Raw genomic sequence first — 16,656 nt, 5'->3', positions numbered from 1 at the left:
AGGTTTCTGTTTCTGCTTTCTAACTACCATCTGGTTTACATATAACGAAATGCGTGTCCTGCCAACCTGTCAAACCTCAGTTCCAAGGCTGAGCTCCTCTCCTCCTCTCTTCCATTCAGCTTTTCCACGTGTTACCCTCATGTCATAGGGTAGGAAAAGTTGTCTTGTGCCTTTTGTGTGCCCTCAACTATTTATTTACTCAGAAATCTTGAAATCTTTTTTGCATTTTGTTACTTTTCCAATACTAACCATTTTCTACATTCCACCAAGATTAGATGAGAAACAGCAAACTATACCCATCAGTGAGGATACTTGAAATACATTACATACAGTGTAATAATACAGCTTTGTATGGTTTCACAGAAAAATATTTACCACATGATGATAGTGGAAGAGTGTATATATTATTTTATGTTTTGTGCATAAATAGTGTAAAAGTCAAGCTGCAACTTTACAGGGATGGTCCAATATATGCAGATCAATCAATACGATACACAGCACATTAGGGAAAGGCCGAAATCACACGAGCATCTCAGTAGACACAGAAAAAGCCTTTGACAAAGTTCAGCATCCATTTATGATAAAAATTCTTAGCATAACGGACATAGAGGGAACATATCTCAGCATAATGAAAGCTGTTTACAACCAACACAATACTCAGTGGTAAAGCTGAAAGCCTTTGTGCTAAAATCTGGTGCAAGACAAGGATAGTCACTCTCACCTCTTCTATTCAACATAGTATCCTATGTTGAATAGTATCCATAGTATCCTAGGAAATCCTAACAGCAGTCAGACAAGAGAAAGAAAGAAAAAAGGGATCCAGATTGCAAAGGAAGAGGCAAGATTGTCATTATATGCATATGGCATGATACTATGTATAAAAAACCCTCAAGTCTCCACACAGAAACTACTTGAACTGATAAATGAATTCAGCAAGGTAGCAGGATACAAGATTAATATAAAGAAGTCGGTTGCATTTCTTTACACTAATAATGAAATAACAGAAAAGGAATGTAGAAAAATATTACCTTTTAATATCACATCCTCAGAAATAAAATACTTAGAGTTAAACCTGACCAAGAAGGTGAAAGACATATGCCAAGAACTATAAAAATGTTAATAAAGGAAATTGAAGATGATTCAGAGTTTGGAAAGATATCCCATGCTTTTGGCTTGGAAGAATTAATATTGTTAAAATGACCATACTACCCAGAGCAATCTACAGATTTAATGCAATCCCTATCAAATTACCCTGGATTTTTTTCACAGAGCTAGAACAAATAATCCTAAAATTTATATGGAAACATAGAAGACCCAGAATTGCCAGAGCAATCCAGAAGAAAAAGAAGAAAGCAGGAGGCATAACCTGTCCAGACTTCAAATACTACAAAGCTACAGTAATCCAAATAGCTTGGTACTGGCACAAAAGCAGGCATGTGGATCAATGAATCAGAGCAGAGAGCCCAGAAATAAGCCCACACACGTACAGTCAGTCAGTCTTTGACAGAACAGACAAGGATCTACAATGGAGAAAACGATGGTCTCTTTAGCAAGCAGTGCTGGGAAAGTTGGGCGTGCGTGTATGCTCAGTCACTAAGTTTAGCTGCATATAAATCAATAAAGTTAGACACAGCCTCACACCATACACAAAAATAAACTCAAAATGAGTTAAAGACTTAAGCATAAGACATAACAACAAAAAACTCCTAAAAGAAAACATCAGCAAAACATTCTCTGACATAAATCATACCAGTGTCTTCTTAGGTCAGTCTCCCAAGCAATCAAAATAAGAACAAAAATAGACAAATGGGACCTCGTCAGACTTCCAAGCTTTTGCACAGCAAAGGAAACCATAAACAAAATGAAAAGACAACCTATAGAATAGAAAATATTTGCAAATAATGTGACCAATAAGGCATTAATTTCCAGTATACACAAACAGCTCATACAGTTCAACAACAACTAAACAAACCAATTAAAAAGTGAGCAGAAGACCTGAATACACATCTCTCCAAAGAAGACATGCAGATGGCCAATGCACATGAAAAGATGTTCAGCATCGCTAATTATTAGAGAAATGCAAATCAGAACTACAAATAAGGTATCACCTCACAACTATCAGAATGTCCATCATTGAAAATTTTACAAATAGCAAATGCTGGAGAGAGTGTGGATAAAAGAGAACCCTCTTGCACTGTTGGTAAAGATGCTATGGAGGAGAGTAAGTAAGTTCCTCAGAAAACTAAAATTAGAGTTAGCATATGATCCAGCAATCCTAGTCATGGGGATATATCCAGATGAAACTATAATTCAAAAAGATACATGGACTTCTACGTTCATAGCAGCACTATTCACAACAGCCAAGACGTGGGAACAACCTAAATGTCCGTCAGCAGAGGAATGGATAAAGAAGATGTGGTGCCCGTGTACAATGGAATACTGCTAGCCATAAAAATAATGAAATACTGCCATTTGCAGCAACATTGATGCAAACTAGAGATTATCATACTAAGTGAAGTAAGAAAGAAGACGGCAAATACTATATGATATCATTTAGATTTGGTGTATAAAATATAACACAGGTGAACCTGTCTACAAAACGGAAACAGACTCAGGGACATGGTTACCACGGGCTGGGGAAGTTTGGGGAGGGATGAATTGAGAGGTTGGGATTAGCAGATGTAAGCTATTATATACAGAATAATAAACAACAAGGTTCTGCTGTATTTTGTTATTGTTCAGTTGCTAAATTTTGTCTTACTCTTTGCAACTCCATGGACTGTAGCATACTAGGCTTCCCTGTCCTTCACTGTCTCCTAGAGTTTGCTCAGATTCATGTTCGTTGAGTCGGTGATGCCATCCAAACATCTCATCCTTGGTTGCCCTCTTCCTGCCCTCAGTCTTTCCCAGCATCAGGGTCTTTTCCACTGAGTTGGCACTTCATGTCAGGTGGCCAAAGTAGTGTAACTTCAGCTTCTGTATAGCACAGGGAACTCTATTCAATATCTTATGATAAAATGGAAAAGAATATAAAAAGAATGTATATATATATATATATATATATATGTATAACTGAGTCACTTCACTGTACAGCAGAAATTAGCAATGTAAATCAGCTCTACATCATAAATATATACATATATACATATGTACACACAAACAGCATATAAAAGTCAGGCTGTACCTCAGAGAACAAAATGTGGAATAAGGACAAGAAATAAGTATTCATTGTTTTTTGTTGTTGTTAATAAGTGGCTTTTATTATATAATTAAAGAAAAAAAACAATAAACCTTTTTAAGAATGAAAACAATGACAGTCCAGATAGTGGCATGCATCTGTCTGCCCAGTAACTATTGGTTGTAGAGAAGACCTTTTTCCTTCCAGTTTGTTGAAAAGTGGCAGTGGAGAGGGTAGTTTCTGAGACTTGAAAAAAATGTAATTCTCAAAATCTTAGTATCATTTTTTTCCTGGAATATGAAATGTTTCTTTCTACTTATACTTGGTTCCAGGAAATTTTGTTTAGAAGTCCAGGTGACTAAGCAATATACATTATCACTAACAATGGATTCAGGTGATTTTTTGTTTTTCCATCTATACTTTAAGCAAAAAAAGAGAAAAATGTGTTTTGCAGGAAAGACTTATTTCTGTTTAAAACCAATTTCATTAGAGGAGTTACTATACTAGTTTACACTTGATGTTTGATGTATAGTTTTAAATAAAAAGTTCATTTTAAGGAAAGCTAGTTTTGACAGGCTGAAATGAAGCTGGTCAAGGAGTTTCATTAGAACCTTAGCCATATGGCCTGAGGTTAAGAATGGACACTGATGCTCTGTGATGACAGTATTTGTTAATGTCTCTTGTGGTGCTGAGTGCCCAAGTGGGTGATCTATAAACATAGTTTGAAATGAAAATGGTACCAAACTCTTCCTTTGTGGATTTAAAAGACAGGTTTGAATATGGACTTCAGATTTAATACCTCCTACCTACTTCATATTAAGTGAAGCTAATTAATTTTAGCTCTCTGGAGATTTGTAACAAGAAGATCCAATTTGAGAGAATCTAAGTCATTCTTTCCCTCTGACTCAAGTACATGGAGCAGTGGCCTTTAAAAATACTACGTGGTCTTTTTGTCTTATACTCTGCACATTTGGAGGGAGGGAACAAGATAGTTTAGAACAGTTAGATTTAGTCTAAAGATGAGGATAAATGAGGTCACCTAGAATTATAATAGTTTTGATAGGCTTATTTAGAATGCTATCCTATTTATTTAAGGAATACAAAATTAATAACAGCCTTTGCAATTTAAACACATTTGGAAGATATTGATATATCAGTTTTCATAATAGTGAGAATCACAGTCCTGTGTGTCTTAAAATTCATGTAAGATTTATAAATGTCTAAGTTTCCAAGATTCTATTTGGTGTTGTTGTACAGTTGGTCAGTTGTGTCCAGTTCTTTGCGACCCCATGGACTGCAGCATACCAGGCTTCCCTGTCCTTCACTATCTCCCGGAGTTTGTTCAAACTCAAGTCCATTGAGTCAGTGATGCCATCCAACCATCTCATCCTCTTTTGACTCCTTCTCCTCCTGCCCTCCATCTTTCCCAGCATCAGGGTCTTTTCCAATGAATCACCTCTTTGCATCAAGCAGCCAAAGTATTGGAGCTTCAGCATCAGTGCTTCCAGTGAATATTCAGGGTTGATTTCCTTTAGAATTGACTGGTTTGATTTCCATGCTGTCCAAGGGACTCTAGAGAGTCTTCTCCAGCACCACAGTTTAAAAGCAGCATTTCTTCAGTGCTCAGCCTTCTTTGTGGTCCCGCTTTCACATCCATACATGACTACTGGAAAAACCATGGCTTTGACTATACAGGCCTTTGTCAGCAAAGTGATGTCTCTGCTTTTTAATATGATGTCTAAGTTTGCCATAGCTTTTCTTCCAAGGAGCAAGTGTCCTTTAATTTCATGGTTGCAGTCACCATCTGCAGTGATGTTGGAGCCCAAGAAAATAGTCTGTCAACTGTTTCCATTTTTTCCCCATCTATTTGCTGTGAAGGGATGTAGCTGGATGCCATAATCTTAGTGGTTTTGAATGTTCAGTTTTAAGTCAACTTTTTCACTTTCCTCCTTCATCTTCATTAAGAGGCTCTTTATTTCCTCTTCACTTTCTGCCTTTAGGGTGGTGTCATCTGCATATCTTCAAGTTATTGATATTTCTCCCTGTAATCTTGATTCCAGTTGAGCTTCATCCAGCCCAGCATTTTGTGTGGTGTACTCTGCATAGAAGTTAAATAAGCAGGGTGATAATATACAGCCTTGATCTACTCCTTTTCCTATCTTGAACCAGCGCATTGTTCCGTATTCTAACTGTTGCTTCTTGACCTGCATACAGGTTTCTCAGGAGGCAGGTAATGTGGTCTGATATTCCCATCTCTCTAAGAATTTTCCAGTTTGTTGTGATCCAGTCAAAGGCTTTGGTGTAGTCGTTGAAGGAAAAGTAAATGACTAATTGTTCTCATCTATTTTCTCATCTGTTTTTCTCATCTATTGTTTTCATCTCATTTCCTTGCTTTTTCAGTTAACTTTTTAAATTGGTATCTATTATGTGGTAGGCACTATTCTACTGATACACAGCTAGTGAACAAAGCTCAGATGTGCTGTCCCCACAGGGCTTATTTAGAAGGAGACAAATAAGTATATCAGGCAGTAATCATTATGGAGAAAAAGTACCAGAGGAGAGTAATGGTGCCTGGAAGGAGGGATGGTTTGAAATGCTGAGTAGGGCAGAAAGGAAATCCTTACCGAGAAGCTGACATCTGGGCAAAATGGTCTGAGGGAAGTGAGATCAGATACCTGGAAGGAAGGCAGATACCTGCAGAGAAGCCATGCAGGCCATGGTGACAGCAGGTGCAGAGGTTTTGGGGCAGGGGGGCCCAGGAAGGGAGGAGGAAGGGCGGGCCAGTCATCAAAGAGAAGGACTTCATTCAGCTTTTAAGCTCAGACGGGAAGTCTAGAAGGCTGTGAGCAGATGACCTGATGGGCCTTACATCCTCAGGGGGTTACTCTGACTACTGTATTGCATGTAGACCAGGGTATGGGAACTGTTTTTCTGTAAGAGACCAGTTAATAAATATTTTAGGCTCTGTGGGGCCTGGAGTAGTGTCCACACTGCTCAGCTGTGCCCCTGAAACACAGAGATTGCTGTGGACAGCGTGTCATGTTTCAGCATAACTTAAAAAATGAGTGATGGACCGAGTGAATCCTCCTGGGGTATAGTGTACTAGCCCCTGAGATAGACTATAATAAACCAAGGGCAAAGGCGAATTGATAGGGCTTTTGCAGGAATCCAAGGCAGAGCTTGTGGTGGTAGAATTGCAGGAAGTGGTTAGATTCTGGGTAGATTTTGGAGATAGAGCCAGTGTGATTTGCCAGTGCCATTCCTCCAGTGGGAACCTTAACCGTCCCCTGTACCACCTATACCACTGTACCACCAGGGATTGAAGGATTCCACTTTGTAACCCATCCTGCATGTTTCTAGTCTTTTTCCTGAACTTGGTCTCCTTTTCCATCATTGCTCTGCAACTGTTTGTTCTGGAAATGTCACAGCCAGATTCTGCCCAACTCCTCCCATCTTCATCAGTCAGATTCCTGGTCATCTTACAAGGTTTCTTTCCAACCTGACCCTCTTTTTTGAATCTCCAAACATGTGTACAGTTTTTCTTTTTTTTTTTTCACTTGAATTCCCCTAGCAGTTTTACTTCTTATGGTGTGACCTTTACTCTGTCTTAATCTATAGTCATTTATGTATCTTATGTCTACCCTACTCTTTTGTAGGAATGTCAGCTCCTTGAATTAAGAAAACATATTAATATATATATATGAAGTATATTTTTCTGTCTTGTTCAACCAGCGTTTGTAGAATTGAATCACTTTTTACAATTTGTTCCTTTTTTATCTTGTTAAAAAATGTTCTTGTAGTAACATAAGATTAACATCACTTAGTATCTTGTCTCTTCTTGCCCACTTTATCTATTGAATGAAATCCATTGTATTCACTTCCTGCTCGGTACCTACTGACCCCTTTTCTTACTTGGATCAATTGCTTTCTAATTGTGCTGTTTAGCTCTAATGTTACAATTTCTGCTTATTGGACTTCTGATGCATTAGAAACCGTATCTTCTTTCTGGATTTCCTTCCCAAAGCTAGTTTTCCAAGGGTTTAAAAAGAGAAAGAAAAGAAATGCTTTGTACAAAATATATATCTGAGTAGTCCTTGGATATCAACATCCTCACAGTTGATGATATGATGGGCAGTTTGTGCTATGCAAAAAACCATTTTTTTTTAGAACTTTAAAAGTACAGTACCATCTATGTTTCATTTCTGACAGGTGAGAAATCCAGTGCATCTATTTCTTCTTTTGAAGTTAACTTGATCGTTTCTCTTTTCTCCATTTTCCCTTTGGGGAGCTCTTGTTCATTAGTTCCTGGATGTCTTTGATTGATCATCTGTCTCCTCTCATATTTCATATTTTCTGCCTACCATTTTGCTCTAGATTCTTGGGTATGTACTCAGTTTTATCTTCAAACTATACCCTGAATTTTTTATTTCATATAACACATTTGTATTTTCCTTGGGGTGCTTTATGTTTCTGATTTTTTTCCAAGTATCTTTGTTTTATGATGTAATATCCTTGTCAGTATATGAAGATACTAAACATTTTTCTTAATGATTGCATTTAAGTAGAATTACAGTGCTGTTCATCTTGGAGTTCTGTTGATCTCGTTCTTCATGCTGATAGTCTCCTGTATATAGCTGATGATTTATTCATATTTATGTTAACTTGTGTTTAAGTATCAGGAACTAGGAAGCCTCATCACGGGGGCCTCTGATTGGGGTTTCTTGATCCTTAAGTTGTGTTTTTAAATAAATGAAAGGGAAACCAGCTGTTTTACTGGAGATCTTCTAAATGTGGCTTTCCATCTTACAGAATATTGCTGAGGTCTCCTGTCACCGAGTGGCCTTCCTCCCTTTCTGTTTGCTGTTAACAGTTGCTCCTGGCTTTATTCATGTTCTGTAACTTTAATGAGGTCCTGGGAAACTGGACAGGAAGCAAATGACTGTTCTCGTAAACCTCTTGTGTTCAACAAATTAAAATAGTTCTTCATGGTTAAGTGCTATAAGCTTAAAAGTTGACTTGTTGGAAAAGACTCTGATGCTGGGAGGGATCGGGGGCAGGAGGAGAAGGTGACAACAGAGGATCAGATGGCTGGATGGCATCACCGACTCAATGGACATGAGTTTGAGTGAACTCCAGGAGATGGTGATGGACAGGGAGGCCTGGTGTGCTGCGATTCATGGGGTCGCAAAGAGTCGGACATGACTGAGCAACTGAACTGAACTGAATAATAACTTTGTGTCAATAGTCTCATTTGATTTAATTCTCCCCATCAAAGGGGCAGAGCAGTATTGAAGTTAGAGTGATAAGACAGAATTATTATTTAAGAATCCTGTCGTACCCTGATATCCAGCATCTGTATTTGACTCCAGATAAGTAAAGAGAGAGTAAACTAAAGTATTAGCCAGATGGCAATTTATTAATTTACCATAGGAAGTATTACATTAAAGAAGCTAGAGGCTCACGGTTAGTGAATTCTCACCAGAGAGAAGGAATCTGTATGGAAAGCTGATTTTACAGTCACGTAGTTTCTGGGTGGGCCTGGAGTCAGGAGAGGGTCTCACTGATGTTGGCTGGTATCATCCAGCTGAGAGGGCCAGATGTAGTGTGCCTGCAGTCAGGTGAGGTTGCTGTGTGTGTGCGCACTCAGTCGTGTCCAACTCTTTGCGACCCTGTGGACTGTAGCCCACCAGGCTCCTCTGTCCAGGGAATTTCCCAGGCAAGAGTACTGGAGTGGGTTGCCATTTCCTCCTCCAGGGGATCTTCCTGACCCAGGGATTGAACCCATGTCTCTCGTGTCTCCTGCATTGGCAGACGAGTCTTACCACTGAACCACTGGGGAAGCCATGTAGACCAAAAAATTAAGTATTGATCAAAGCATATTTCTCTTGGATTTTGCTTGAGATACAGAAAGTCTCTTTATTGTCGAAGTTCTTTTTCCAGGTGACATTTTGATTGTGTTGATGAAGTTCAGCAGGGACAGTACAGTGAAGTTAACTAGGTATAAGGTTTCTCAGTTTTCTGGAGTCCACGCTAAAGCAGCCCAGGTGATCTTGTGAAACTTCTCAGCTACTTTCTACAGATCCTTGTTTAAGGATTCTAACTCATAAACATCAACCTTTTTAAAAAATCATATTTAGAATGCTCTCTAAATTTAATTCTCAGAAGGTCAGTTTATCTTATCACAATCCATCATGAGCAGATATTATATCGATGACACTTAGAAAGAAACTGACTTAGACGTTAAATGACTCCATCCATAATCTCACAGTAAATGTAATCAGCGAACTCAAGAACCAAATCTCAATTTTCTGTCTCTAATATTTTCTAACATACCTCTTAAATTGTTGTCATTTTATGAAAAAGTTAAGGTAATAGAAAGCAGTTGCTTTATATTTTACCATCTTGGACAATTAAGAGTAATAGAAAATCTCATTAATTTAGAGTTCACTAATACAGTTTGAGATTGTTCCTACATTTATATGCTAATGCTTACCTTTGGCACTATCTTTTATAAGCTATGTATGGCCAATTATATTTTATATGGTCAGGACAAATGAAATTAGGTACATTCTTTCTTAAAGGAGCAATACATAGTTTAGCACTTTTGAAGTACATTGAACTTAAATGTAATCAAAGCTCAACACAAATTATACTGGTTCTTAACACAGTCTCTGTGAGACTTTATTTTTCAGTGCAAAGCATGTGGCCAAGTACTAGCTTTGTTAACCTGGTACAGTTAATATATTCATAAAATATAATCTATTCCCTTTAGAATTTCTATGACTTTTGATGTTCACCAACTCTTTCTTTCCCTTTTACCCAGTTCCTGCAGTGAGATTTAACAAAACATGATTTAACTATATGCCATTTGTTGAATTTCAAGATAAACCTACAATTTTGGTTTTTATGCAAATATTTAAATTAAAAAAAATTTATTCTGCCCTCCCTCTTCTTACTGGATATATGTTGCTGGTTTCTCAAATCTTTCTCTGTGTGTGTATTTCATATGCTATAAATCCATTTGACAGTGATGAATAACTAGGGCTTTAACTCCTCAGATTCCCAGGTCTAGCCTTCCTTCTATCCCAATAGCATGCTTTCCCCTTTCTCAGAACCATTTGATAAATGATTCCTAATCATATCACGGTAAAGCCCGAGGTGCTTAGCCTGTTTACATTTAAGATTTGTATGTCTATTATAAATATCCAACAGTAGCAAGACCTAAAGTTAGCATAATCACACGCAACCATGAGAAAGGAAGCGTTGTTCTAAGGAATCCAGTCTTCTCCCAGTTCTTTTGTCACTAAAGAAATTGCTTTAAAATTCTCTGTGGCACATAAATTTCCCCAGATACCCTCCCTCTACAACATATGTATCATAAGGATTCGTTTTATAAATAAAGCACAAATATAGACTTAATTCTAAGCTGATTTCAAGTGAAGGTGTAACATGATGATGACCTAATATTGGCTTAAGTCAGCATTAAATGTTGTTTTTCAAAATATATTTAAAGTAGAAGGTGCTGTTTATTACAGTTAATAACCAAAGTTATCTTGGTGGCAGTCAGCACACACTAACAGTGACATAACCAGCAGTCTAAAAGGAAATAAGTATATAAAACTTAGGGGTACATTTGTAAAAGCTGTTGTTATATGACAGACAGAGGCTTAATTGTACTTTCTGTTGGTTATTCATCTAGTTTGATAAGTGAGAATAGATGGAGGAAAGTGAAAGAAGCAGGAGTCAAGTCTTGATTGTTTTTTTTCAGATAACTTCCGTGCCCTTTCTTGGCTCTTTTAATTTTGGTCTTTTTCATATGGCCACCTTGTCTGAAAAAAAAAAAAAGCTATTGTCTGAACCCTTACTTTTAGTTTTTAATTGTTAACATCCACTCTTTGGTTTAGCTGGAAGTTTATATATCCCTTTGAGGAATAACAGCCAGAGTCTCTTGAACACCTGTGATTTTAGAATGCAGTTCTTAAATTGAGCAATTCACATTTATTTTGAAGGTTAAACCAAGTTCAAAATACTTATTCTAGTGTTTCAGATAACAGTAGAAAGACTTCTCTAGATTTCCTAGATACCTGTGACGCAGACAATCAGCTAGGAGAGGGCAGATAGGGGAGTGGAGAGAAGCCCCTCCATGTATTTACTCAGTGTGGAGTTGTAACTTGAACATAAAATATTTGCATGAGGATTATTAACCAGAATTCCTCTGTGGGCATCTGCCCCTTTATGTGCATATAAATATACTGATAAATACATATAAAGATAAAAGCTGTTAGATACTTTTCAACAACAAAGCAGAATACAATGGTCATACTTTTTTTTTCTCTCTCTCTTATTTTAGAAGGCTTGTGTCAAATCTTTAAACAATGGAAGTGGTAAACATGTGAAATAATGTGATAGGAAAAGTAAGATACACTCTTTGTGGAGGAGAAAGTATCAGCGGGTGTAGCCAATTTAAAGTGTCATTGAGTGGGTTATAGAGCCCTGGGAAAAGTCATTTGATTTCACCTGCTTCTGCCAGTTCAGCCACTGTCTTGTTCCTGTTCTGGCCCTGAAGCTTCCAGTTCACTTTAGTTCTGACCCCCCCAGATACCCTTAGCTGTGGGAATAAGTAACAGAACTCTTATTTTTTAAATTTAGAGCATTAGCAGTGTTGAGAGGGTTGAATAACTTTTTTAAAAACAGGTTTGTGCTTGAACAGCAGAGCTTACGTAGTACTTAACCCATGAAAGATACCGTTGATGTTTTCAAAGTAATTGTGAACAGGCATTTTTTTTTTAAACAGTCTGCTCGTCTCTTCATTACAAGTTGGTTTTTATTTAAAGGTATGTTACTGTTTAGCAAGTATCCTTTTACTGAATTATACACATTTAAATTAAACCTAGATAGCATATTAAAAAGCAGAGACATTACTTTGTCAACAAAGGTCCGTCTAGTCAAGGCTATGGTTTTTCCAGTGGTCATGTATGGATGTGAGAGTTGGACTGAGCGCTGAGCTCAGAAAGCTGAGCACCGCAGAATGGATGCTTTTGAACTGTGGTGTTGGAGAAGACTCTTGGGAGCCCTTGGACATCAAGGAGATCCAACCAGTCCATCCTAAAGGAGATCAGTCCTGGGTGCTCATTGGTAGGACTGATTTTGAAGCTGAAACTCCAGTACTTTGGCCACCTGATGCAAAGAGCTGACTCATTTGAAAAGACCCTGATTCTGGGAAAGACTGAAGGCAGGAGGAGAAGGGGATGACAGAGGTTGAGATGGTTGGATGGCATCACCGACTCAATGGGCATGGGTTTGGGTGGACTCTGGGAGTTGGTGATGGACAGGGAGGCCTGACATCCTGCAGTTCGTGGAGTTGCAAAGAGTCAGACATGACTAAGCGACTGAACTGAACTAAACTGAAATTAAACCAAATCCATCTGTATCTGTTCTGACTGTAGAGACAGAACAATAATGCACATGTCCAGAGTTGTCATGATGCTAATAGCTAAACAAGTATTTTCCTTAGTGCTAAGGAACACTAGTCACCTTCTAAAATCTTAAGATCAGTTTTTATTGGCACCATTTGAACAGCTCTTGAAAGCTATATTCTTTATCATGGGCTTGGTTATATCTTAAAGAAGAAAAAAGAAGAAAATTAATATGAACTGCCACTCTGCAGACTTCATCTGGTCTTCAGGATGAGCCCGTAAGGAAAGGTGGTGACACGCACGAGTGTCAGTAGTCAGATGTGCCTGTTCACGTGGCAGAGAAGTGGCCGAACGAGAGCCGACACCAAATCTGTGAAACCAGGGTCTGCACCTCTTTTCCCGTGTTGGACATTTCAGTTATGCTTTCATTTTCAACATGGATTCAAGTATCTTGTTTTGACATCCTTGGAATCTTCTCAGATTTTAGTCAAAAGAAATTAGAAAATGCATTAGTTATCAGTATGATTTTTAAGTAAAATACCTCCCTTTTGAACAATTTAGTTTACTTCATCAGTCATATTAAATATGAGTGCCAGGTACTCCGAGGGATACTCTGGAATACGGAGGCCAACCTAGTGGGAAAAGTGACAAATTTCCTAAGTTACCTTCCTGTGAAGCCCGTTCTGTCGTCCTGGGGTGGGGGCAGGGGGTGGGCAGAGTGACTGACCAGCGGCTTTCCCGCCCAGGAGGCTCTGCTGCTGCCTGAGCTGCACGGCCTGGTGTGAAGATGTCACCTTGGGGGCCAGGGACTGCAGAACTGAGGGGAGAGAAACATTGGTTCCACACTGCTGCTTGAGTCCTTCTTGGTGTTCCTTAGGAAGCTTCGGCTATTCCTTCTAGACTTTTCTGTTGAGAAAGACAATGAGGAATGTGCAGGGGGCCCTCGGGGTTCAGTGATTGGCATTAGACTGGCTGCCCTGCCCGTGAAGAGAAGGCACGTCCCTGCCACACTGCGTGTTTTCCTGTAGGAAGCAGAGGCTGTCTGTCCAGCTGGGCCTTGAGCCATTCAGAAGGACATGCTGAGCTTCATGGGAAGGGAGGAGGAGACTGGGATAAAGTAGGACCAAATGCTGCTTTTCAGAGATCCATGCCACAGACGGTTTTAATAAACAAGTATTTGCTTAGATGTCATGTATTAGATACCTAAAGGACTTTGTAAGCTAATGGAAACAGATAATTTAGATAATATGGAGTCTCAAAAAGATATCAAATAACCAGTCTGCTGCTTTCTCCTTAAGAATTACGTTCTGGGTTTTTTTGAAGGAAAAAAATAAATGATTGTTTTTAGATTCAAGTTATAATAAATATTATCTAAAGCAGAGACATTATTTTGCCAACAAAGGTCCATCTAGTCAAGGCTATAGTTTTTCCAGTGGTCATGTATGGATGTGAGAGTTGAATTGTGAAGAAAGCTGAGTGCCGAAGAATTGATGCTTTTGAACTGCGGTGTTGGAGAAGACTCTTGAGAGTCCCTTGGACTGCAAGGAGATCCAACCAGTCCATTCTGAAGGAGATCAGCCCTGGGTGTTCTTTGGAAGGAATGATGCTAAAGCTGAAACTCCAGTACTTTGGCCACCTCATGCGAAGAGTTGACTCATTGGAAAAGACTCTGATGCTGGGAGGGATTAGGGGCAGGAGGAGAAGGGGACGACAGAGGATGAGATGGCTGGATGGCATCACTGACTCGATGGACATGAGTCTGAGTGAACTCCGGCAGATGGTGATGGACAGGGAGGCCTGCTGTGCTGCAATTCATGGGGTCACAAAGAGTCGGACACGACTGAGCAACTGAACTGAACTGAAAGTTCAGGGAGTACGCAAGTCAGCCATCTTTTCAATAGCATTCTTAAGCTCAAAAAGATCTCCTTTTAAAGGTGTCATCACTTTATTGTTTTAATTATTCAGTTAAAGCTTACCTATATATCGTGGCTGTGCTGGACCTTCACTGCAGTGCATGGGCTTGTCTGGTGGAGCCTGGGCTCTGGAGCCCATGGGCTTCGGTCGTGTGGCTTGTGGGTTTAGTTGCTCTGCGGTGTGTGGGATCTTAATTCCCCAACCAGAGACCAGAGATCAAACCCGTGTCTCCTGCATTGTCATGCAAATTCTTAACCACTGGACCACGGGGGAAGTTCCCCCCAAAATCTCTTAATTGGATTCTTAGAAAAGCGCAGCCTAATGCTAACCACATCTGCTTACTTTGTTCATTTCTTTTTTTCATTCTTCATCAGGAAAACTGTTTTGTTTTAGGACATGTCTGGCATTCCAGGTCAAAATGCTTTTTCTAGTTTAAATACATTGAACTAGCCAATACAACTTTTTTATACCTAACAGCAGGAATTAATATTGGTTGTGCTCGCTTTTAAAAATGTCATGTTACATTAAGGTGATTGAAAGAGTGCGCTTTGGAGATAGATCTAGATTTCCATCCTGTCTCTAAAGCTGATTTAGTTTTGTTTAATACAACCTTTTAGGTAAAGTATTAATAGTCTATTTCAAGAGAGAAACTACTCCACCTTGGTCCTTTATTGCTTTTATAGATCAGTGTACTGTCACCCGGACCTACCTGTTCCTTCACAAGTTCTGGTTCTTCAGTGCTGCCTACTACTTTGGGAACTGGGCCTTTCTTGGGGTAAGTACAGGCATCCAAGGAATGCCATGACCATTAGTGGCCCATTTATGGATGGGTTTGGATTTTAAAGTCAGTGCTTTCTGGGAGATTTCAAGTTTGAGAAATAACATACGGCCTGTTTACCTCTGCAGGTGTTCATCGTTGGGTTCATCGTGTCCTGCTGTAAAGGGAAGAAGTCGGTCCTTGAAAGGGTAGATGAGGATGACTCAGACCTGAGTGATGACGAGCCCTCTCTCTACTCCGTTTGAGGGCCTCTGGCCTGCAGCGTTTACAGAGCGGACTGCATCTCATGTGCATTTCAAAGTGTCAAACTAACATTAGGATGAACTGACTAGCTTTCATCAAAAATGGGAGCATGGCTATTAAAAAACTATATTTTTTATGTTTTCTGAAGTGACATTATTGTATCATAGATTAACATTTAAAATTGCTATAATAATAACTATGTAAACACAAAACTACCGGCTTTGTGAGGGAATGTTTGTGGAGATTTTTTTGCCTCTAGTGTATAATAGTGTTGAATTGATTAAAAACCCTCCAGAGTTAATATTCCCTTGATCATTTTTTAAAAACATAATAAATCACTTGTACCTGTGCCTTTTGGTCTCTAGAGTACTGTGGAATTTTCAAGTGTCTATATCTGATTGTCAAAAAATAATATTCACAGTATAGCTGAATACTAAATATTACTCCTTTATGCAGCTTGTCTTCTAGTCTCTAGATTAAATTACTAGTGCCACTGAAATAGATTTCATGAGCACATTTCAGGCTACTTGGTGTCTCAGATATATTGTTCATATAGTAATCCATTAGGTATATTGTCACCTCTCAATATTTAAGGCACATACATTGTTGTAAATAAGTAACCTCAAAATTTGTATTCCAGCGTAAATGGGAGTATTGTCAAGAATAAGTAATCCTGAAAAATGAGTGAACTGATCAGTTTAAAACATATGACAATATTTTGGCATTAAAGATAGTTTTTCATTCTAAAGATTTAGAATTTGCAAAAGATATAGGGAAAGCTGTATAGTATTGATAGGGCATTTTGAACACATTCTGGATAGTGAGAATTCATCACAAGTTATATTCTAGTTTACGAACATAGGCAAATTAGAACTCATAAAAGGCACATAGTTTGATTCTTGAAATAAAATACCACTCAGTTCAGTTCAGTTGCTCAGTCGTGTCCAACTCTTTGCCACCCCGTGAATCCCAGCACACCAGGCCTCCCTGTCCATCACCAACTTCCAGAGTTCACTCAGACTCACGTCCATCGAGTCAGTGATGCCCTCCAGCCATCTCATCCTCTGTCATCCCCTTCTCCTCCTGCCCCCAATCCCTCCCAGCATCAGTCTTTTCCAATGAGTCAA

General features: G+C 38.9%; 1 protein-coding gene across 1 annotated transcript in view; it reads left to right on the top strand.

Annotated features, from left to right (window-relative positions):
- Positions 1-15,879, top strand: part of LMBRD1 (LMBR1 domain containing 1) — a 137,550-nt gene extending 121,671 nt beyond the window's left edge. The window contains exons 15-16 of the mRNA XM_061427129.1: positions 15,192-15,283; positions 15,415-15,879. Of these exons, the coding sequence (XP_061283113.1) occupies positions 15,192-15,283; positions 15,415-15,531 (209 nt within the window). The 3' untranslated portion in view covers positions 15,532-15,879. The remainder of the gene's footprint in view (positions 1-15,191; positions 15,284-15,414) is intronic.
- Positions 15,880-16,656: the final 777 nt, after the last annotated feature.

This window comes from Bos javanicus, chromosome 9 (assembly GCF_032452875.1).
Source record: "Bos javanicus breed banteng chromosome 9, ARS-OSU_banteng_1.0, whole genome shotgun sequence".
NCBI lineage: Eukaryota > Metazoa > Chordata > Mammalia > Artiodactyla > Bovidae > Bos > Bos javanicus.
The sequence above is the reverse complement of the archived record's forward strand: the minus strand, read 5'-3'. Positions and strand labels throughout refer to the sequence as shown.